The sequence below is a fragment of the Cervus elaphus genome, chromosome 5 (genome assembly GCF_910594005.1).
Source record: "Cervus elaphus chromosome 5, mCerEla1.1, whole genome shotgun sequence".
Taxonomy (NCBI): Eukaryota; Metazoa; Chordata; class Mammalia; order Artiodactyla; family Cervidae; genus Cervus; species Cervus elaphus.
This window is the reverse complement of record NC_057819.1, coordinates 124,242,296-124,265,323: the sequence shown is the minus strand read 5'-3', so window position 1 is coordinate 124,265,323 and position 23,028 is coordinate 124,242,296. Positions and strand designations below refer to the sequence as shown.

At 55.7% G+C, this 23,028-nt stretch overlaps 2 protein-coding genes across 3 annotated transcripts in view; both read left to right on the top strand.

The window, feature by feature from the left end:
- The window catches only part of CCDC40 (coiled-coil domain containing 40), a 45,347-nt gene extending 39,451 nt beyond the window's left edge, over positions 1-5,896 (top strand). Inside the window, exons 18-21 of the mRNA XM_043905298.1 lie at positions 78-198; positions 2,249-2,437; positions 3,976-4,134; positions 5,091-5,896. Of these exons, the coding sequence (XP_043761233.1) occupies positions 78-198; positions 2,249-2,437; positions 3,976-4,134; positions 5,091-5,336 (715 nt within the window). The 3' untranslated portion in view covers positions 5,337-5,896. The remainder of the gene's footprint in view (positions 1-77; positions 199-2,248; positions 2,438-3,975; positions 4,135-5,090) is intronic.
- Positions 5,897-7,068: 1,172 nt separating this feature from the next.
- GAA (alpha glucosidase) lies at positions 7,069-22,962 on the top strand. 2 transcript variants are annotated; one of them, XM_043905297.1, is made up of 20 exons: positions 7,069-7,188; positions 9,941-10,462; positions 11,682-11,827; positions 12,768-12,933; positions 13,016-13,112; positions 13,611-13,730; positions 13,804-13,922; positions 14,007-14,138; positions 15,060-15,170; positions 15,642-15,755; positions 15,853-15,937; positions 16,383-16,500; positions 16,880-17,013; positions 18,117-18,268; positions 18,432-18,580; positions 19,753-19,897; positions 20,297-20,440; positions 20,871-21,035; positions 21,317-21,469; positions 21,871-22,962. In XM_043905297.1, exons 2-20 carry the CDS (start codon positions 9,956-9,958, stop codon positions 21,928-21,930), a joined length of 2,817 nt encoding a protein of 938 aa, XP_043761232.1. In that variant the 5' UTR covers positions 7,069-7,188; positions 9,941-9,955; the 3' UTR covers positions 21,931-22,962. The 2 variants fall into 2 exon arrangements, with proteins under 2 accessions (XP_043761232.1, XP_043761231.1); XM_043905296.1 differs by lacking the exon at positions 7,069-7,188 and adding an exon at positions 7,251-7,455.
- Positions 22,963-23,028: the final 66 nt, after the last annotated feature.

The following is a 23,028-nucleotide window of genomic DNA, read 5'->3' as shown; positions in this document are numbered from 1 at the left end:
GCACCATGCTCATCGGAGCATCAGAAAGAAAACCCCTTTGTTCTTCAGCTCTTACACTGCCTCCCCTTCCCTTAAAGACACCAGATCATGCTTTGGGAGAAAAAAATCCAACTGGCAAAAGAGATGCGGGCCTCTGTGGATTCTGAGACAGGCCAGATGGAGATCCGGGCCATGAAGGCAGAGATACACAGGATGAAGGTGGGTGGAAGGAGGGAGGTGTGGGGGGCCTGGAGCTTGGGGTCCTGGGAAGAAACCACTCTGGCACAGCAGCCTGCACTCCAAGGAAACTCGCTGTTCCCCCTGCTGACTTTCTCCACCAGCGCCTGTCCAGTTCGTGTTCTTACTGCACCAGAATGGCCACAGGACACACAGCAATCTGCACGGGAGTCACAAACCACTATGTTACCCTCACTCCAAGCAATCAACGTACTCCAGTGTTTTTAAATGCTGACTCTGACCAATCCCCACCCAATCTCATGACCCATTTGTGAGATGTATCCCACCATTGGACCAAAAAGACTCACTCAGTAACAGAGTGCAAGGAACACACCCACGTTTCCCCGTCGAGTCATGTTTTCTCTCTACTGTCATCTTTAGCTGGATTTCATTACCAAAAAAAAGGCTGGTAATTAAATCACAGGCTGTCACTGAGCCAAAGGTTCAGGAACTTAAGGCAAATCACAGCAGGTCATAAAAAGAAATATGACATCACTCTTACGATTACATGGTCAATAATAACCCCACTGGCTGAGTCCAGAGGAATTCTGATCAAATGCATCCACTACTGATAAGTTTAATAAACACTCCATTTAATTGACTTTTCAAACCACAGAAGCCATGTATGTGGCTGCAGCAGGTCAAACACTGTACCACAAAGCTTACACACACACACAGAGGCACACATACACAGAGACGCACACTCATACACAGGTGCACACACACACACACACACACACAGATGGGGCTGCCAGCCCCCTCCCTCCTAGCTGTGTTTCGGTTTTGTTTTCCTTTACCAAAATAAACATATAACTCAGCAACTTATTTTTTTTAATGATACAGACATTAACTTTCTATAATAGTTGCAGAATATACTATGGATACAACATAGTTTAATGAAACCTTCCCAGGTTGATGTGAAGATGTTGATTGTCTCCATTGTGGTGATGTTTGTTATGACAAACAATGTTACAGTGATATCCTCATGGAAATCAGCATCCATATTTTTGGGGGGTCTCTTTCTGGGCTGTCTTCTGTGTCCACTGATCCAAGAGCCCAAATCCACACTGTCTTGATATTTATTTATTTGGCTTTACTGGGTCTTAGTTGCAACACATGGGATCTTTAGTTGAAACATGTGGGATCTAGTTCCCCAACCAGGGACTGAACCCAGGCCCTCTGCATTGGGAGCGCAGAGTCTTAGCCACTAGACTGCCAGGGGAGTCCCCGTCTTATTTTAAATCAACTTTATTGAGGAATAACTTATTTACAGGGCATCCCTGGTGGTTCAGCAGTAAAGAATCTACCTGCAATGCAGGAGACATGGGTTCGATCACAGGGTCAGGAAGATCCCTTGGAGAAGGGAATGGCAACCCACTCCAGTATTCTTGTGCCAAGAATCCTATGGACAGAGGAGCCTGGTGAGCTACAGTTCACGGGGTCGCAAAAGAGCTGGCCACGACTTAGCGACTAAACAGTAAACAAACTTACATGCAGTAATGTGAACTTACTTTAACTGTCCAGTGTACATAATGTGGCCACCACCCCATTGAGACATGGACCATGTCCTCCTCTGCAGAAAGCTCTCACACACCCCTCACAGTCCCACTCCCACCACACCCCAGCCCCCAGCCCCAGGCCCCAGAGACCCTTCAGGCCACCATCTCACAAAACCACAATGCCTTTTCCCTAACAAGGCAATTAACCTTGGTGTGATAGTTAACCAAACTATGAACTCTAATCAGAGATCACTGTTTTTTTGGCTAATGTCCTTTTTCTACTCCGGGACCCAACCCCTGGCTGCATGTCCTCACGTGCCCCCACCTACCCCTGTCTCTGTCAGTTTCTCAGTGTTGCCCTGCTGACCTGATTATCCTGACATGGACTGAAATCATTCTGACCAGTTGACAAAGCCCCCAAGTTCCTTTTTTCCTGGGGCATCACCCTCATGCGTTCCCCCCTGGTTCAGCTGGGTGTGGTGGGAGGTGGCACGGGCCCCTCTCCTGCCCAGTCACCTGCCCTGTGCACCCAGGTCAAGCACGGGCAGCTCCTGAAGCAGCAGGAGAAGATGATCCGGGACATGGAGCTGGCCGTCACCCGCAGAGATACCATCTCCACCCGGGCTGAGGGGCAGAGCAAGATGGACAAGAAGCTGTTCACGCGGACAGACTTCCACCACAAGCAGGCCGAGCTCCGCCGGAAGATCAGGGATGTTCACAAGGTGTGGGGGCCGGGCTATGGGGACGGGGCCCCACCTCGGGCCACCTGTCCACGGGTGGTCGGCGTGGGTCATCCGCCCCACTGGCAGGCGTCCGTGCGTGGCCAGCCAGCGCTGAGTTTCTGAGGCACTTTCTCCAATGTGGGCTGCGATTTCACTCGGTCCTTCCAGCCTGCTTCTCGGGGGGTCCCTCCCCACCTCATCCGCCCTACTGCCTCTCTTGGCCCTCACTCCTGGAGCTGCAGCTCCAGCTGCTGTCGGGGCTGTTTTATGAGAAAGAGAAGTGACAGTGGGGGCTGAGGGATGGCAGGAGCTCGGCTCCTGAGTCAGACAAGCCACTTTCTTCTGCGCTGAGGGACAAAAGTCTGAGCCCCACACCCCACGTGCTGGTTCTGGGTCAAGACAGAGTGGCGGCCAGATCCACAGGTGCTTCCCGGGTGTCCCTAATGCCCTGCTCTGATCGGGCCTTTGCTTGGGAGTTTGTCTTGGGTTTAACAGAAGAGCCATGAGGCAGGTGCAGCTCAGGGCTGGAAGCGGCCCCGTTTCTGCCCCCTCTTCTAACAGAAATGGCGTCAGAGAAGCACGGAGTGTTGGTGACGAGTGTGAGCCCCTGTGTCACTGACACCCAGTGGGTGCTGGGGATGGGCTGATGGGAACATGGAGGGCACCCGCTCGAGCCCATGTCCCCATCCACCTGGCCACATTGACCAGCCATGCGGTGTGTGCCTGCCCTGGGAGGGGACCAGCTATGGCCCCGCACCTCCTCGTTTCGCCATCGCCAGGCAGGGCTCTGAGCTCAGACTTCTCTTGGCCCCCACTGGCCGGCTGTGTGGTCTCAGTGGGTGAGAAACCTCCCACCCCCACAGTTCCCCATCTGTCAGTGGAGACAGGAGCAGTGACCCCTCCCAGAGAGGCGAGGGTTACCCGAGACAGAACCTGGCCTTGGAGCCCCACCATGGGTCCCAGCCCTGCTCTTCTACTTGTGGCTCAGGCATGTTGTCCAACCTGTCTGTACCTTGGCTTACTGACCTGTGAAATGGGCCCTTACCTCATGGTGTCACCCAGAGGACCAGATGGAGAATGTTGGGATAGCCCTGGTCGGGGGAGTCCTGCATGAGGAAAGGGTAGCTGAAAATGATAGAGTTGATCCAACTGCTTATTCGGACGTTCCTGGAGGTGCAGAGGGTCTTTTCTGGTCTTGGTTTATGCATTTCTCTGCCATCTTGGCCACTCCTGGACTTTCTTCTGTCCTGGACTTTCTTTTGTCCATCCCTCTCCACCCCTCCTGGCTCCCCAGGGGCCTCCTCTGCCCAGGTTGGCGACAGATTCCTCTTCTCCCTACTGCCACAGAGGGTCTGGCCATGGCTCCCTCGCTGGCCTCCCTACCTGCAGCACTCTCCTACACCCCAGCTTTGGAATTCCTCCCAGATTATGTGCCTAGAGGGTCCTGGGGTTTCCTCCCTGCCTGACTCTTCTCTGTCCCCTGAATAACTGGGGGCAGGGTCCCAGGATGTTCCTGTTTCACCCTGCTCCCACCCCAGGCCACCGAGGAGTGCACCCAAACCATCCTGGAACTGGAAGAATCTCAAAAATCCATGAGTGACTCCCTCCTGGAGAAACAGGAGCAGTTGTCGAGGACGCAGGTTGAGGCCGACGAGCTCGAAGTTGAGCTGGACCGGCTGGCGACCCTCAAGCGACAGGTAGGCAAGCCTCAGGGCCACAGGAACCCAGCAGCAAGGCCTGCTCTGGCCCAGCTAAGCCCAGGCTGATCATAGCACTACCTACTGCTGTCATCCACCTCACATTGCTCATGAAGGCTCCACAGGCCGGCACTCTCCTGGGTGCCAGGGGTACAGTGATCAGAAAAGATGACAACCCCTGCCCTCCCTGAGGTCACCTTCTGAGGGCGGGAGGACAGATAATCAAACTAATAAGCAAACTGATACTTCATATCTGATGGTGACAGATACTCTGGAGAAAGAGGAAGCAGAGAAGGGGTGTCGGGGGGATGGGGGCGGCGCTAGGAAGGAGGGTGGTCTGAGATGGCCACACAGGAGAAGTGACATTTGAGTCAAAATTTGAAGGGGAGGCAAGGGAGTGAGCACCCCCAGGTACAGCAGGAGTGGAGGCTGCCCAAGGCCCCGGGCTTCCAAGGCTTGGAGGGGGCAGTACCATGACCATGGGCTGCTCCCTCAGGGATGGGGTGGGGAAGAGTGACTTGGGATCACTGCAATCATTTGGTTCTCATGATGAGTGTGGGATGTGAGGGCCAAGAGTGGACACAGGGCCTGTCTTAGGCCATCACAGTTCCTAAGAAGGATGCACAGACCAGGCGTAGCCTCAGGCTAGCGAGAAGTCATTAGACTCCACGTGTCATTTCAAAGCTGCCCCACTGGGATTTTCTGCTGGATTGAATATGGTGTGAGCAGAAGACAGGGGTCACTCAGGGCTTCAGTGTTTGGGCCCAATCAACTGAGACGGGTGTGGTGGGCACCTGGCAGGTTGGACTGTGGGTGAGGGCGGGTCCATCAGCCCCTTCCCCTGGATCTGCCAAGCTCTCCACTGGCGCATCCTCAAGTCGGAGTTCGTGCCAGGCCAGCGGGTGTCCTCTTTTGAACACGCATAGCCTGACATGGGGTCACTTGTCCCTCCCAAGAATCTTTCTGAGCTCGTGGCCCTGCAGACGCGCCTCAAGTACCTGCAGGCCGTGAAGGACGGGCGGTACGTCTTCACGCTCCGCAATAAGCAGTCACTCATGATGGAGTTCAAGCGTCTGCATGACAGGCTGGTCAGCATTGGCACCATCCTCCACCACGTGAAGGAAGAGTACCCCCAGTTCCAAGAGGCCCTGCTCAAGGTCAGCCAGTCCATCGCCAAAAGGCTGGAGTCATCTGGGTCCTAGAAAGCCCCAATCCACACCCCCACACACAAGGAGGAGGCCAGTCTTGAGTGTCATCAGAACTGGAATCTTCCTACCCTCAGAGAGTGACACCACTTAAGAGAGACAGGGCATTGTAGGAATTTTTTTGTAGGAAATCCCTGCGTTTGCAGTTCCATTTTGGTGAGTCTTCCACTTGCAAAGGCAGTGTCAGTGAACACAAACCTGCATTCCCACATTGGGCTAACTTCTAGTAAAACTGGAAATACAGGCCTCTGCTCCTGCCCCCACCTTCAGCATGGGTTAAATCCAGATTCCCAATTTATGGGAGCAAGTCCAGGGGGATGTGAATCCCTGGCTGTGTTTGGAGGCCTAAAGCCTGAGGTGAGTTCACACAGCTGTGTAAACACAGACCCTCCCTTTGTCTGCCCACTTGTCCACAGCCCTCGTCTACCCAGGGCATCTCCCCCAACACTATGATTCCCAAGCACCTGCTACCTATGCCTTCCCTGCAGTTTAAAGGGAAAATGTTCTACAAGATAATTTTAAATGTTTCAGCAGGAAAATAAAATTTTTTTCTGACTGTGCGAGAAAAAGCGTATTTATTCTAAAATATTTCAGAAACGCAAACCCCACAAAGAAGCAGGGAAGCCCTCAATCCCACTCTGACACTGCTGTGTGGGGCTTTCTGTGCCCGATTCCACCTGACAGGGTCACAGGATCCAACTTTTCACTTGAAAATCTTGCTCCTCTTTTATTATTATTATTATTAAATTTTTATTGGAGTATAGTTGCTTTGGGCTTCCCAGGTGGTGCTGGTTTCCCTGATAGCTCAGTTGGTAAAGAATCTGCCTGCAATATAGGAGACCTGCATTGGATTGGATTCCTGGGTCAGGAAGATCCCCTGGAGAAGGGATAGGCTACCCACTCCAGTATTTTTTGGCTTCCCCTATGGCTCAGCTGGTAAAGAATCCACCTGCAATGTGGGAGAACTGGGTTCGATCCCACGGTTGGGAAGATGCCCTGGAGAAGGGAAAGGCTACCCATTCCAGTATTCTGGCCTGGAGAATTCCATGGACTGTATAGTCCCTGGGGTTGCAAAGAGTGGGACACAAGTGAGCGACTTTCACTTTCACTTCACTTTCACTTCAGGTGGCACTAGTGGCAAAGAAACTGCCTGCCATTGCAGGAGATGGAAGACACCCAGGTTCGATCTCTGGGTCAGGAAGATCCCCTGGAGCAGGGCATGGAAACCCACTCCAGTATTCTTGCCTGGAGATTCCCAAGGACAGAGAAGCCCGGTGGTCTACAGTCTATGGGGTCGAAAAGAGTCAGACACGACTGAAGCAACTTAGCTCATATGCTTTACAATGTTGTGTTGGTTTCTTGCAGTACAAGCTTGCTCCTCTTAACATGGGCCTTTTCTCAGTGTATGAAAAGTACCTTGTCATTGAATGTTTTCATGACAGTTTTATGGGTTATGACAACATTTTCCTTTCAGAAGAAGTTTAAGTTGCTTCCAAATTTTCGGCCTCTGGGTGCTAAACTCGCAGTCAGGCCTCTGGAGGGGCCTGGAGGGCTCTAGAATGCGGAGAGCTGCTCACTCGGGGCCGTCACACCCTCCCCGGATCGCAAAAGGCGAAACCAGGCCTCTCTCCTGCAGTGCGCATGGCCCCTGGGCCCCTCCCACTTTCCAGGGACGCAGAGGCCAGGAGGGCGAGGATTCCCCTGCGCGCCCCACCACCAGAGGGCGCACGCCCGGAGACAAGCACTCACCAAGGGCGCCTGCGCAGGGGACTGTCACGTGACTTGCCGCCACTGCGCCGCGGGCGCTGGATCCCGAGGTTGCTGCTGCGGCCGGCGCGCGTGCGCGGAGGTGAGCCGGCCTGACAGCTGGATTGGGGCTGCGGGTGGTCCCAGCGAGTGGCAGGGCCAGGGCGGTCCGCGGCAACCCCACAGACTGGAGGCTTGGCGGATCCAGGCAGTCTTCAAGCCCGAGAAAGGAGGGGTCGATCGATAGAAGGGTTGGTCGGCAGTACTTTCCTTTTAGAGGAATTGAGGGCATCGTGCCAGGGCCGCGCGCCAGAGGTCAGCAGTGACGACAGTGACCTCAGTAACATCTCAGGACCCCGGAAGCTCCACGGTACCCATTCATTGCCCCCGAGCTGGGCGAGGAAGGCTGTGCTTGCCCACGTTCACAGGGAGGAAGCTGAGGCACGGGAGGTTTAAAAACCCTTTAGCTGCCTCTGCAGGTGGTGGAGCTGGGCTCTGAATCAAGCTTGTCCGTACCACCACCGTGGCCTGGGGAGCAGTGGTTCAAAGTCACAGCCCAGAAAATGGGGCGACAGGCCCTCCGGGGCACCACTTGACCTACTGACCGTCCGTCCTTCCCCATTTTTCTCTCCAAATTGTCGATCGCTGTGAGTGTGCCGCTTCCCCATTGTAGGATCTCTTCCCCCTTCTAGGCTGTCTTCTCTGTCTGTACAATCGAAACAGGGAAGGGATGGGGTGCTGCCCTGGTTGTGCCACTGGCCACCTCTTCAGCTTCTGAAGTCTGGGTGGGAAGGGCCAAGACCTTCCACTCTGAGTTCCCCAAGTTTCTGAATCATCACGATCACAGATGTGTCTAACAGAATCAAGTGGAGCTGGGACACTGTGTGGTATAAAAAATAGATATTTATCCCCAGTCTTTGTCCCCAGTTCCTAACACACAACCCCCAAAGACCCTAGAATCTTGGTGGTGATAAGAATGTCTGTTTCACGCTAATGAGATGACTGGGGGCTTGTAAACAGCTTCAGAATGGGGGCTAGTCCCCAGAAGAACCAAGGCAGGATTCCAGGGTGGGAACTTTCACCTGGCCTCACTCCCAGGAGCGAGGCTGATGATTAAGTTAATTACCAGTGGTCAGTGATCTCATCATTTAGTTGGGGTTTAGAGAGCTTCCAAGCTGGTGAACACATTTTGTTACTCAGAGGGTGGCCAGCCCAGAGAAGGCATAGAAGCTGAGCACCCCTTGTCCATACCTTGCCATCTGGGTATTCCTAGGTTGTATCTTTTATAATAAACAAGTAAAGTGCTTTCCTGAGTTCTGTGAGTTGTTCTAGCCAGTTACTGAACCTGAGGTGAGGGGTGTTGTGTGAACCCTGGAATTTATAGCCACGTGGTCAGAAGTGGAAGTGACAATCTGGAACTCATAGTTAGTGTCTGAGATGGAGGAAGTTCATGGGACTGAGCCCTCAACATGTAGGGTCTTTGCTAATCCAGGAGTTCTTGTCAGAATTGAATTGAATTGAGTGTGAAAAAGTCCCACGCTTTTGGTGTCAGAAGTGTTGTGAATGAAAACAGTTTGCTCTCACACTTAACATACTGGTTAAGTATGGTGGCCAGAATGTTCCAGGTGACTGACTGGTCTATTTGGGGCAGGCTCAGACTCTCAGTGACGTGGGTGCACCTCTGCGGTGGGTGACTTTCCCCCCCAGTATCTGCATGTTTCCAGAGGCCGTGAGAATGCAGCTCACAGACATCTTGCCACAAGGAGCTTTGCTGACAGAGGTTCTGCTCCTGTGCCCTGACAGCATCACTGCCATCTCCTGCAAGGGGCCACCTCCTGGCCCTTAACACTAGGGCAGGCTTCTTCTGGGAGACCTGGACCCCTCTAAGGACCAGCTTTGGCTTGAGGACCCCCAGCGCCATTGCCTTCACCAGCCTTCCTTAACCTGCATGACAGTCTGGGGCTCTGGGACCCACCAGCCTCCTGTGGGATCAGGAGGGTGGGTACGTGTGGGTGGTCTCAGCCTCTTTGCCAACCTCCGCATTTTCTCTCAAGCAGATAAAAAGGATTCCCCGAGTAAAATCCTGGCATGTTTAGTCCCATATCCATGGCTGCTGCTCCTCAGAGGAGCTGAACAATGTTCCTTACATAAAGATAAGCAAGATGCAGGTAATAACAGTCAGCACCAGAGTCACCAGAATGAGGCTCCGGTGCAGTGGCTGTGGCAGAGACCCACAACCAGACCCCGCGTGGGCAGGGGCCAGGAGGGGCTACGCCTGCCAAGTCCTGGGGGCCAGGCCTCTCTCCTTTGCTCAGCCATCCTTGAGTGTTGCCCTGGGTTGTGGTGCCCAAGACCCCTCAGAGGCTGTATCCACATCCAGGTCAGCAGAGAGGGACAGAGAGAGGGCGCGCTTCTGCCCCATTGGCCAAGACTTAATCACCTCGGCCACAATCCTCATACAAGAGCAGGACTTACTCCATCTACTGTGGGAACTTGTTCCGCTTGATCTGTCATGTGGGTCTTTGTCAAGTCATTTTGTCATTTTGTTAAGTTGTTTTGTTATTTTGTCTTTGTTAAGTTATTAAGTCATTTTGACAGACATTCTAGATGCATTAATTTGTGACATATTAGAAGACTTCACAATGCACAGAATTCTGCAACTCCCTGTTTGGGACTTTTCTCTCCTCTCCCATTTTCCTCCCTGCCCCAGGTCTGCCCTCCCTCACTCACTTCCGCCCTGGGCACTGTTGGGCCAGCCCCAAGTTCAAGTCTGGAAGCTGCTTTGAGAGTCTCCTGAGGTCCTGGTCCTCCTACTGTCCCACTGAGCCTGGTTCTTCTGTCTGCCCACTTCCTAGATCCACTGCCCACCCATGATGAGGTGGCCACCCTGCTACCGCTCCCTGCTGGGGGTCTGCACCCTCCTCTCCTTGGCTCTCCTGGGGAACATCCTGCTTCATGACTTGGAGGTGGTCCCCCGAGAACTACGAGGCTTCTCCCAAGACGAGATTCACCAAGCTTGCCAGCCAGGAGCCAGCAGCCCAGAATGCCGTGGCAGCCCCAGGGCAGCGCCCACACAGTGCGACCTGCCCCCCAACAGCCGCTTCGACTGTGCCCCAGACAAGGGCATCACCCAGCAGCAATGTGAGGCCCGCGGCTGCTGCTACGTGCCTGCAGAGTGGCCTCCGGATGCCCAGATGGGGCAGCCCTGGTGCTTCTTCCCTCCCAGCTACCCCAGTTACAGGCTGGAGAACCTGACCACCACTGAGACAGGGTACACAGCCACCCTGACCCGTGCCGTCCCGACCTTCTTCCCCAAGGACATCATGACCTTGAGGCTGGATGTGTTGATGGAGACCGAGAGCCGACTCCACTTCACGGTGGGCAGGATGGGGGCCAGGGGCTGGGCAGGGGCAGAGTGGGTGTGTGGACAGTGGATGAAGACGGATTCTGCTGTGCTGAGTTGCTCAGTCGTGTCCGACTCGTTGAGACCTCCCCCAAGGACTGTAGCCTGCCACGCTCCTCTGTCCATGGGGATTCTCCAGGCAAGAATACTGGAGTGGGTTGCCATGCCCTCCTCCAGGGGATCTTCCAACCCAGGGACTGAACCCAGGTCTCCTGCATTGCAGGTGGATTCTTTAGCATCTGAGCCACCAGGGAAGCCTGAAGACGGACTCTGTGGGGTGTTTATTAATGCATAGATGTGTATTGTACCCTCACCTAGAGTCTGGGTGTGAGCAGACATGGCATCTACATTCAGTGGGTAGTGGGTCACTAAGACAGTGACTGGGAGGTTCTAGGAGTGTTCTAGAGGGCAGGGCTTAAAGTGAGGTGGTGGAAGGTTAGGTTCTCGCCCCCCCAGGAAGTGACATCCCAGCTGGGACCTAAAGTAGGAGGCAGGAAGGGGGACGTTCCAGGCAGTGGGTGGTGGGATCCCAGCCACTGAGGGCAGGGCCTCTTGTCCAATTTATTCCCAGCTGCTGGGACAGTGTCTGGCACATAGCAGGTGCTCAGTAAAAATTTGTCCACTGAATGAATGTCCAAACACAAAGGTGAGAGAGCCTGTAGTACACAGTTCAGTAATGCCCAGTTATTTTAACAAAGTAGTTAACAACAGCCATGAATTACTGAGTGATGACTGTGTACCCAGACAATGGTTGGGTGATCTAATTATGTTTTCGCATTCACCATATGACTAGGAATGCCAGGCAGAAAAATGTTGCCAGATTCAGGAAATAAAAATACAGTTTTGAATTTCAGATAACCGAGGAATTAGTCTTTTTTTTTTTTTTTTTTAAGCATAAGTATGTCCCATAGAATATCTGGGACATATTAATACTAAAAACAATTGTGTATCTGAAACCCAGATTTCCTGGTGTTCTATATTTTACCTGGCAGCCCACAGGAGGTGCTCTCCTGGCTCTATAGGAAACTGAGGCTCAGGGGTGTGGACTAGTCTGTCCACACCTCCATGCTCTGTGCGGCCGCCCTGGGGACTTGAACTGACTCCTCCCTCCTCTGGAGGGTGAAGGATGGAGTGGACAGGTGTTAGGGGCGGCCACCCACCAAGGGCCTCATGACACTATTCTCGTCCTCTAGATCAAAGATCCTGCCAACAGACGCTATGAGGTACCCTTGGAGACCCCGCGTGTCGGCAGCCAGGCGCCGTTCACACTGTACAGCGTGGAGTTCTCGGAGGAGCCCTTTGGGGTGGTCGTGCGGCGGAAGCTGGACGGACGGGTGCTGTGAGTGCCTAGTCTCTGTGCCCCCCGCCCCCAACCTGGGTGGGAGGGCCAGGGAGCTGGAGGGCATTGTCCCTGACCCTGTTGTGGTCCACCCTCCTGCTCTGGCCTCCTTGCTGTTCATGGCCCCCGGGGGCCCTGGTGCTCATTGTTCCCTGCACCCGAGCCTTCAAAGGCCCCTTCTCAAAGGTCCCCCACCCACACTGTCCACCCCAGGGAGGCCCATGGGGAGTGATTTTCCCCAGGGGACACTTGGCAACAGCTGCAGACATTGTCACCACCAAGGCGGGGATGCAGGGATTCCACTCAGCTCCCCACGGCACACAGGACGGCCCAGAACACAGAGGGATCGGCGCAAACATCAGCAGGGCCTCAGCTGAGAAACCCTATCCAGTCTAGAGGAGCTGCATCACTCCAGGCAGCACCCCATACTCTGCTTTATTATTTATTTATTTATCACACAGGACACATCAATATGGGTTTCCCAAGTAGCTCAGCCAGTAAAGAATCTGCCTGCAATGTGGGAGACCTGGGTTTGATCCTTGGGTTGGGAAGATCCTCTGGAGGAGGGCATGGCAACCCACTCCAGTATTCTTGCCTGGAAAACCCCCATGGACAGAGGAGCCTGGCGGGCTACAGTCCATGGGGTCACAGAGTCGGACACAACTGAGTGACTAAGCACAGCACAGCACATATCAATTTATCAGACACTGCAGTTATTAACTTGTCTCATCCTTTCTCTTGACCCTATGGAACCTTGGAGTGCCCTAACTGCCTCTGGCTGGGCAGTTCCATGAAGTCTGGGAGCAGTTTGGCCCTCCTGGGAGGTGGTACTCAGAGCCACAACTCCCAGGACTGGAAGGTTTTGGGCAGCAGCCGCTTGTGGTCAGGGCTCAAGGGGCTGTCAGCTTCTCATGCGAGGCCACCTGGTCTCTTCTGGCAGGCTGAACACCACGGTGGCCCCCCTGTTCTTTGCGGACCAGTTTCTGCAGCTGTCCACCTCCCTGCCATCCCAGCACATCACAGGCCTTGCCGAACATCTTGGGTCCCTGATGCTCAGCACCAACTGGACCAAGATCACCCTCTGGAACCGGGACATCGCCCCTGAGGTAAAGGGGTGGCGGAAGGGGGTCTGGGATCAGAGGGGCCTCATGGGCCAGGACGTAAAGTGGGGTGTCTGCCATGTCCCAGCCCAACGTGAACCTATACGGATCTCACCCTTTCTACCTGGTCCTGGAGGATGGTGGGTTGGCTCACGGGGTGTTCCTGCTGAATAGCAACGCCATGGGTAAGCATGGGGGCACTGGGGCTTCCCCATCTTCTGGCCAGTTCTGCTTCTAAGCCCCCAGCCAGGGTTTCCCTGATGCAGCTACACCCCCTCCTACCTTGAGGGGGCTGGGACTCTCTGTACCTGCCTGACAGGTTGCAGGTCTCAGAGGAAGGGGCAGGGGATTGAGCCTTGTACATTCTCTGAGAAATGAGCAGTAGGCCATGGCCTCTGCCAGCTCTATCCTTCAGTGCCCCTAAGGTGAGACCTCTGATGTGAGGAAGGGGACTAAGGCCATAAAGGGGGGGGGGGGGCGGGCCTCAGGCTGCTCAGCACCTTCCTGTCCTGCTCCAAGTCTCTCAGTGAGCTGGGCTCACAGTGACTGCCCTGGGACCCCGGGCTCCCTGCAGGAGGACCTCTCCAGCAGGTGTTTGGCCCATTGGTGCTTGGTGCAGCGCTGAAGGCCCTGGGGAAGGGGGGTGAGTATTTGTCCCTGAGCCCCAAGGCTGCTTCCTCCAGATGTGGTCCTCCAGCCCAGCCCAGCCCTCAGCTGGAGGTCGACAGGCGGGATCCTGGACGTGTACATCTTCCTGGGCCCGGAGCCCAAGAGCGTGGTGCAGCAGTACCTGGACGTCGTGGGTAGGCCTCGCCCCGGTCCCGGCTGCTCCCTCCCCAGCCCCTCCTGCCCACTCACAGTCACCTTGGCCCCCAGGCTACCCGTTCATGCCGCCGTACTGGGGCCTGGGCTTCCACCTGTGCCGCTGGGGCTACTCCACCTCCGCCATCACCCGCCAGGTCGTGGAGAACATGACCAGGGCCTACTTCCCCCTGGTGAGTGCTGGGGAGGGGCCTGGGGCCCATTGGGGGGTGGGGGTGGCGAGTCTGGGCCCCAACCGCCCTGTGCTGTGGCTGCAGGACGTCCAGTGGAATGACCTCGACTACATGGATGCCAGACGGGACTTCACCTTCAACAAGGACCACTTCGGGGACTTCCCGGCCATGGTGCAGGAGCTCCACCAGATCGGTCGGCGGTACATCATGATCGTGGTGAGTGTCCCTTGGGTCCTGTGTGGAGCGGGCTCTTTTGGAAGCCAAGGGTCCCAGCGTCTGGTGGCTCCAACTCTCAGTGGCATCGTCCTTGACCTGCCATGGGCACGGAGGACATTTCTGAGGGTCTTTGGTATTGAGGGACTATCAGATTTATAGACTTGGCCTTTGTGGTCCAGTGATGTCCCTGGAAACGTGTCTTTGCTCAGGATCTTTGCAGCTGTAAGTTGCTTGAACCGCTGAAAGCAAGTGGTGAGCGTATCACTCAGCTGACACCACTCAGCTCTGGGCAGGCCAGGTGGAGCTGTGTGCCGGGGCAGCTGGAATGCTCCGTGAGACCCCTGCCTTTCCTCCCTGTGGTCAGCTCTGCCTTATGGGGAGCAGGGCAGGCTCTGAGTGGTTCAGCACAAGGACACACTTCCCTAGGCCAGTCCCCGCAGCCAGAGGGATGCAGTTCAGGCTGGTATAGTTTGTGGGGGGTGCCTGGAGGAGGAGGTGGGGAGGGGGAGCTGAGACAACCAAGTAGTCGCCACCGTGGATGCCCCTCAGCAGAGGAAATCCGTTTGGAATTGGTCTGATGGTCATTTCTATCCTCGTGGCCCCTCTGAAGGGAGTGGTGTCCAGGGCCACTAACTCAGAGTAAGGAGGGCAGGTGCAGACCTTTTATTTTTATTTCTAAATGAAATAAATGGTCACTGTAAAGCATTTGTGAAATTCTGGGCCCTTCAAGCAAGAGTAACTCTTGCATCCAGGTGCTCCCCATTTGGCCATCCGGGGGCGGGTCGCGTGCACCTCCACATGTTGACTCACATGAAGCCGCATCCACTTCTGCCTTGCTAACATTTAGGGAGAGCATTTTCCCAGCAATGGGGCCAAGGTTTCAGGCGTTTCCTTCTCACCCTGACTGGTTTCTCTCTCCAGGATCCTGCCATCAGCAGCTCAGGCCCTGCTGGGACCTACCGACCCTACGATGAGGGTCTGAGGCGAGGGGTCTTCATCACCAATGAGACTGGGCAGCCACTGATTGGGCAGGTACAGTGGGGCCTGGGGGGCGAGGGAGAGAAAGAGGGGTCTCCGGCCAGTGGTACTGAAGGCGGGGTTCACAGCTGGGGGTGAGAGTGGCTTCTGACAAGGCAGGCCACCTAGAATCCTTGTGTCAGGGGCCCTTGTTTGCAGGCAGTTCAGACGCAAGCTCTAAAGCTCCTCAGGGAGACCTCAGAGTCCTCTACATCCTCTGGGTCCCCAGGGGCTTCCATGCGGTGAGGGGGGGGGGTGCAGGGGTGCATCCAGAAGAGTCCCTGCTTCTTCCCCAGGGCAAGCCAAGGACCAGGAAGAAGGCTGCCAGGAGTGTGGCTTCTGGGGCCTTTCCCCATGCTCCTCCCCCTTGCAGTCCACCCACCCCCAGGGGAGATGAGTGAGGCTGCAGCCCTGCCCACAGCTGGTTTGCCCAGGACCTCTGTGCAGGCTCCAGGGGCCCCGTCTGCCCTCTGACCTCTTGTCCAGGTGTGGCCCGGACTCACCGCCTTCCCCGACTTCACCAACCCCGAGGCTCTTGACTGGTGGCAGGACATGGTGACCGAGTTCCACGCCCAAGTGCCCTTCGATGGCATGTGGATCGTGAGTGTGGCCCTGCCCCTGGGTGTCCTGTGGCCTTGGGGACCAGCCCCATGCCCTGCACCAGGTAGGATGCCCACCCCCCGGTCCTTTCTCACAGGATATGAATGAGCCATCCAATTTCGTGAGGGGCTCAGTGGATGGCTGCCCGGACAACAACCTGGAGAACCCGCCCTACATGCCAGGTGAGCTGTCCCCAATCCCTGCCTGCCTCCACCCGCCTGTTCCCAGCACTAGTCAGCTGGGGACTTAATAGCTCAAATCAAGGGATTTCCCTTCTCTGGTTTGGGAGGCTTGAAGCCCTGGTTTCTGAGAAGCTGATGGACAGCAGGAGCCCGGGGCATGTGAGTGAAGCCTCAGGAGTGAGGTTCATGTGGGGAGGCCCCAGCCATGTGATGCTGACCGGGCATGTGCTGCTGAGGCGAGACCCTTCAGAGGGGGTGCTCCAGGCGCAGCTGGTTCAAGAGCAGGCAGAGGTGAAGTCTGGGTCTGCAGAGGCCAGGCTGTGGCACCACCTCGTCCTGTCCTTGGAGAAGTGGAGACTGTACCCAGGTCCCAAGGAGCTCCAGGATGTGGGGGGCACCAGCCTGCTGGGCGGAGGCTCCAAGGAAACAGCCCCCTCTTCTCCAGGGGTGGTTGGCGGGACCCTCCGGGCAGCCACCATCTGCGCCTCCAGCCACCAGTTCCTGTCCACACACTATGACCTGCACAACCTGTATGGCCTGACTGAAGCCTTAGCCTCCTACAGGTGAGGGGCCAGGGTGGGGGAAGGAGAGAAGGAAGCCCAGGTTCCCCCCAGGGCCCCTGCCACCCCTATACTAACCCCTCTTACCCTCCGGCTCCATGCCTGGTGCCTCAGAGGAAGGGCATAGTGACGAGACAGGGAAGCCAGGGCTGGTCAGGACCTCTGGCTTCCTTGAGCTTCAAGGGATGTTTGTCCAGCCTGGGACACGTGCATTTTGAGGGTAAGTTGGGTGGCAGGGCTGACTGCCTGGCAGACACAGGCAGAGCCCTCAGCTATCCGGCTCCTTGTTCCCAGCCCACCCTCCCTGCTGCACTGCCAGGCGCTCTTGCTGGCAGTGACGAGGTTCCTGGTGACCCCGCTCAGCACAGCTCTTTCCACCCAGGGCCCTGGTGAAGGCTCGAGGGATGCGTCCCTTCGTGATTTCTCGCTCAACCTTTGCCGGCCACGGCCGATACTCCGGCCACTGGACAGGGGATGTGTGGAGCAACTGGGAGCAGCTTTCCTACTCTGTGCCAGGTGAGCACACCTGTCAGGAGGTGGGGCGAGGAGTGGAGGGTGGACCCCTCTCCAGGGGAGTTTGTCCAGAGCCAGGTCCTCAAAGAGATGCTGCTGGGATGGGGTGGGGCCTGCCGCCAACTCCTGTGAGTAGGCTCACCTGTGGTGCCCCTCTTCCCAGCATCCCATCTTGGATTCATGCTTTGTTAGAACATCCCTTCTGATGACCACATTCTGAGTTGCGTGAAAACTATATCTGAGCTCAGTCCAAAGGGCGCCCCCACCGCTGTTGTCTCAGTGCCTGGCTCCACCTTGCAGAGAGAATTTTGACTTTTGTTTCAAGAGCTCTGATGCTGCAGATGTCTTAGGCCCAGGGATGGCTCAGGAGCCCTGGGGAGAGGGTAGAGGTGACCCCCTGAAGTCACAGCTGAAGAGAGCCTCCATTAAACCCTCCAGCCTGGAAGTGCTTTCCTAGTCACAGGCTCGCTTTCACGTGTGATGCATATGTGATGTCGTGTATGTGACGTCCTGCCGAGCTGAGTCCATTCTTCCTTCACAAAGCTGCTGCTGGCTCTGCCCACAGGTGCTGACTGGCTCTGATTTTCATCCTGGGGCCAGCGTGGCGGGTCAGGCCTGAATCCTCTTTAACTTTTGCCATTTTAATTGTGTCTTGGTGTAGGTCTGTTTGAGTTCATCTTGTTTGGGACCCTCTGTGTTTCCTGTATCTGATGCCTTCTTCTGATAGGGAAACAAGTCATGGTGGATCAGTGCCCACCCTGATGTCCTCAACCTGATCATGTCTGCAATGACCGTATTTCCAAATGTCACATTCCCAGCAACTGGGGGTTAGGACTAGGACTTAACCTTTGTGGGGTGGGGAGGGGATTCAATTCATCCCCGACCGATCTAGTTTGCCCTGCACACCCTAGGTGTTAGGGAGCAGATACAGCAGGCTGTTCTACTGAAACCACGAGTACAGGACGCGCCAGCCGTCGGGTGGGGGCTGAGTGGGAGGGTCTTCGGGAGGGATCCTCCTTCCTCGCCAGTTCAACAGACAATGTCTGTCAGGCTCCTGGACAGGCCCAGCTGTGGCGTCTGCAGACCTGTCTGACTCTGCCCTCCAGAAATCCTGCTTTTCAATCTGCTGGGGGTGCCCCTGGTAGGGGCCGACATCTGTGGCTTCCTGGGCAACACCTCAGAGGAGCTGTGTGTGCGCTGGACCCAGCTGGGGGCCTTCTACCCCTTCATGCGGAACCACAATGCCCTGAACAGCCAGGTAGGGCAGGGACGGCAGGGGAGGCTGTGCCCTGGGGAACACCGCTTTCTGTGCCAGGGATCCCAGCCCTGGCTGGCCCAAAGTGCCGGATCTCCTGGGGTGGGGGAGCCTGGGGGACTGCCACCCCAGATCCCAGATGCTTCCGCCACGCCCTCCACCACAGCCGCAGGAACCGTACAGGTTCAGTGAGACGGCGCAACAAGCCATGAGGAAGGCCTTCACCCTGCGCTACGTGCTGCTGCCCTATCTCTACACGCTGTTCCACGGGGCCCACGTCAGAGGCGAGACGGTGGCCCGGCCCCTCTTCCTGGAGTGAGTGCCTGGGTTGGGAGCGATGGCCTCAGGCCCACTGACCCCAGGACAGCCACCCTCCTGCGTTGGGTGTTCCAGGCACCAAGAGGAGGGAGGTGGCAGCAAAATCTGGGCCCTCCCCACTGAGGTAACCCCTGCACCAGCAGTTCAGGGCTAGGAGCCCTCGATAACAGAAAATCCCATGATGAACACTGAGTACAGACCAGGCCTCCCAGATGGCAAAACAAGTTGTAAGTCGACCATGATTGAATCCGTTTGGGGCTTAAGGTAATAAGACCACCGAAGAAATCCAATAGCTATCCCCCAGATAGGACTCAGTATACCTGAGAAGTTACCATCCTGTAAAATGGCTCCTTGAATCAGAGGGTTAAAGGATTTTTCAGTAGTGTGGTAGTTAGTAAGCTATTTGCAAAAATCTATTTCCTCTCATCTCATACAAACTTAAATTCCAGATGAATTAAATGTCAAAAATTAAGCTGTAGAAAAAGCCCCAGGAAAACAGAAGTCGATGTTTCCCTCTGCTCTGGCAAGAAAGGGCTTTCTAAGCATCAAAAGCAAAAAGCAAAGGAAGGAGGTTTAATTTAGAGGAAAAAAAATAACATTTCTCTGAACATAAACAGAAAAATAAACAGAAAACTGCTCTGAACATAGATTGTCAAGGCAAATGAATAGCAGAAAACCTTCGTGGCTAAGTTGATAAAAGAATCTGCCTACAATGCAGGAGACCAGGGTTCGATCCCTGGGTTGGGAAGATCCCCTGGAGAAGGGAAAGGCTACCCACTCCAGTATTCTGGACTGGAGAATTCCATGGACTGTATAGTCCATGGGGTCACAAAGAGTCGGACATGACTGAGTGACTTTCACTTGTCAATAAAATGACACTTTCCCTAATGTACAGAAACTCAGACCAAGTGTAAGACTAATATCAAGAACCAAATAAAACACATGGGCAAGAGCACAGTTTGCAAGTAGGAAATGTGAACAGGTCATGCCCGGATAATCAGGCAAGGAGCGGTTACTCTTGGCTCCTGCCTTGACTCCATTTGGCTAGAACCAGCCCTGCCACATGTAACCCAGGTCCTTCAGCTCCTTTCCAAACCTCCCCACGGGCCCCCTGAGCCCACTGACCTCAGAGGTTACCAGACCGCCCTGCCAGTCTTTCCTGTTTGAAGGTTCCCTGAGGACCCCAGCACCTGGACTGTGGACCGCCAGCTCCTGTGGGGGGAGGCTCTGCTTATCACCCCGGTGCTCGAGGCTGAGAAGGTTGAAGTCACTGGCTACTTCCCCCAGGGCACATGGTACGACCTGCAGACCCAGGTGAGTCCTGGGGCCCTGAAGCCTGGGAGGATGGGGGAGATGGTGGAGAGGTCCTCCCTCTGGCATTGTTGGTATGGAGGGGTCCTGGCTACATGAGGGCCCTCACCTGGAGCTGCTCCACTAGCATCATCTTGTGAGATCCTTGCAGGACCCATTTTCTAGATGGGGAAACTGAGGCTGGATGGGTGACTTGCCACCAAACTGAGCCAGGACTCCAGTTCTCCTGCTTCCACACTCCTGCCCTTTATCCCATCCTCTGAGCAGCCCCACCCGAGCCCTGGCTCCAGCCTCTCATGCTCTGTCCCCACTGTGGGGCCCAGTCTCCGCTCTTGCCTCCCAAAGACAGCACAGGGTCTTGGCACTGCCCAGGACCCTTTGTGACATGACATCCCCCTCCAGGTACCAATGGAGGCCTTTGGCAGCCTCCCACCTCCTGCACCCCTCATATCTACCATCCACAGCAAGGGGCAGTGGGTGACGCTGTCCGCCCCGCTGGACACCATCAACATCCACCTCCGGGCTGGGCACATCATCCCTATGCAGGTATGTGGACCGGGCCCTTGAGCCCATTTGTCCAGCCCTGGGGCTGCTGGGCCCCTACATGCCTCTTTCCAGCTGGAGGTCCGCCCCCAGAGAGAGATGATGCTTCTGAGGGGTGAAGATGACCTGGGCTAGGGAAGGACACATCCCTGCACTGACTTGCTCCCAGGCCAGGCAGAGGGGGAGGCCTTCTAGAGCTTCATTGGCCCTTCTCAGAAAACAGTCAGTCTGCAAACTTCCATGGGCCTTGTGTCCTCTGAGGTGACCCCTGGGTCAGAGTGGTCTCCACAGGCCTCCAGGCTACTTGGCTGTAGACTGTCCTGTGGATCTTGGTTTCTTCCATTACGGCACTGTCCTAGCCTAGCATCCCTCACACCTGGGTTTGGAGGCCTCCACCAGGCTTGGGACAGTGACGTGGGCCACCCCCTCCCAGGGCCCTGCCCTCACGACCACAGAGTCCCGCAAGCAACCCATGGCCCTGGCTGTGGCCCTGACCGCCAGTGGGGAGGCCCAAGGGGAGCTGTTCTGGGATGATGGGGAGAGCCTGGGAGTGCTGGACGGCGGGGACTACACGCAGCTCATCTTCCTGGCCAAGAACGTGAGTCGGATCCGCCCAGGCTGGGGGCCATCTTGGGGTGACTATCCTGACTCGGTGAGGGTAGCGAGGCCTGGGGTCCTGGGATGGCCACCTACCACCGGCTCAACCAGACTGAAGAGGAGAAGAGCCCGTGGGCCAAGTGCCTTGACCAGAGTTCCCTGCACTGTGCCAGCATCCCAGGGGTTGCAGGGGGTGTGCTGCCCAGAGACCCTGCCCGAGTGGGGCCTGCTGCCCCAGACCATCTGCTCACACCTCTGGTCCTGTCTCTCTGCTCCGGCCAGAACACCATTGTGAACAAGCTGGTGCATGTGAGCAGTGAGGGGGCCAGCCTGCAGCTGAGGAATGTGACCGTCCTGGGGGTGGCCACAGCCCCTCATCAGGTCCTCTGCAACAGCGTTCCTGTCTCCAACTTCACCTTCAGCCCTGACACAGAGGCAAGAGAGCCCACACTTGGGGCCAGAGGGCCTGTCTCTGAGGGTGGGTGAGGGGGTGGGAGGTGCCCGCTGAGCTGGCATTCACGGGACCCCCGTCCAGCAGGGAGAGGACACTTGAGTGTTACACGGGCAGAGAGGGAGCGGAACTTCACGGAAGAGTGGGGAGCATAGCCCCTTACACTTCACATCTTTCCTCTGCCCGTGTCCACGTTGTCGGCCCCTGGTTAAACGGCAGCTCATTTCCAAAGCAGATTGAGGCGGCCACTGCCAGGAGTGCTGGGAGGGAAGAGCAAGACTCCCAGGGCCGGGCCAGGCCCCATGTCCACCGCCCACCCGCATCTGCAGGCTCCAGTCTGCCTCACTTCGGTTGCCAACCCAGTTTTCCTATTTCTTGTCCCTAGACTCTGGACATCCCTGTCTCGCTGACCATGGGAGAGCAGTTTGTCATCAGCTGGTCTTAACCCGGGGCCCAGTGGTATGCTGCTCCTTTACAGACCTCCCAGTGGCCCAGCATGTGCACCCTCAGTCGGCGGAGTAGGGGCCTTGGGTCAGAAGTGCTTACCCCGAGTCACATGGCACTGACGTCCTTGAACACCCAGATCTGCTTGTGAGTCTGTGTCCCGGGCTCTGGGCCAGCAGCTCATCTGAGTCTTCTGCCCAGATGCCAGTATCAATGCCCTGAGGGGTGCCCTATATTGGTAATGTTTACTGGAAGCTTTGCTCCTCTGTAGCCTGTCACTGCAATGTGTGTGCACTGTCAGCCACCACTGCCCACCTATGACGCAGAAGTGGTGCCTGGACGGGGTGGTACCTGCATCGCAAGGCCCCCCACCTCGGGAGGCCCTGCTGCTGGGACCCGATGAAAGCACAGAACTGGGGGCTACTGCCCCCAACAACTCAGCAGAGTTCACAGGATTCAGGGAACCCTCAATCTGAAGTGCAATTATTTTCAACAAAAGGATGCGCCTGAAGGTCTTGACACAGAAGTAGGACTCCATCCTTGATGGGCCCCTGGACATTTCTGGGCAGAGTGTGTATGCTTTATTGTGCACTCTGAGCAGCAACCTCACAGCCCATCACCTCACACCCTAGTATCCTCTCTCAGGTGACTGGAGAACAGCCAGCCAGGCCTGGTGTCAGTCACCTGGTGGGAGATGCATGCCCTCCCCAACCCTGCTCAAGGGCTCTATGGACTAAAGCTGCTACGCCCACACTTCCGTTCCCAGGCAACCACTGGTCTGCTTTTGGTCACTATAAATTAGTTTACATTTTTTTGAATTTTCTATAAATGGAATCATACAGCTTTTTTGGGGGGAGGGGGGGCTAATATTAATCTAACTACTTTGAGATTCATCCATGTTGTATGTGTGCTTTTTCATTGCCAAATAGTTTTCCATGGTACGGAGGTGCCACATGGTTTATCAAATTTTAATTGTGTTAAGAGTGTTTTCAGCCTTCTACTGTTAGGAATAAAGATGTGGTCAGCAGTCGTGGACCAGTGTGAATGGACGTTTTCACTTCTCTTGAGCAGACACCAAGCATGATACAGTCAGGTCATA

Bases quoted from the DNA above. Each gene is read 5' to 3' on its own strand.
- GAA (XM_043905297.1), top strand. From the start codon at position 9,956: ATGATGAGGTGGCCACCCTGCTACCGCTCCCTGCTGGGGGTCTGCACC. The intron at 15,756-15,852 runs GTGAGTGTGGCC...CCTTTCTCACAG, and splicing joins CCTTCGATGGCATGTGGATC to GATATGAATGAGCCATCCAA. The intron at 21,470-21,870 runs GCAAGAGAGCCC...TCTTGTCCCTAG, and splicing joins CCTTCAGCCCTGACACAGAG to ACTCTGGACATCCCTGTCTC.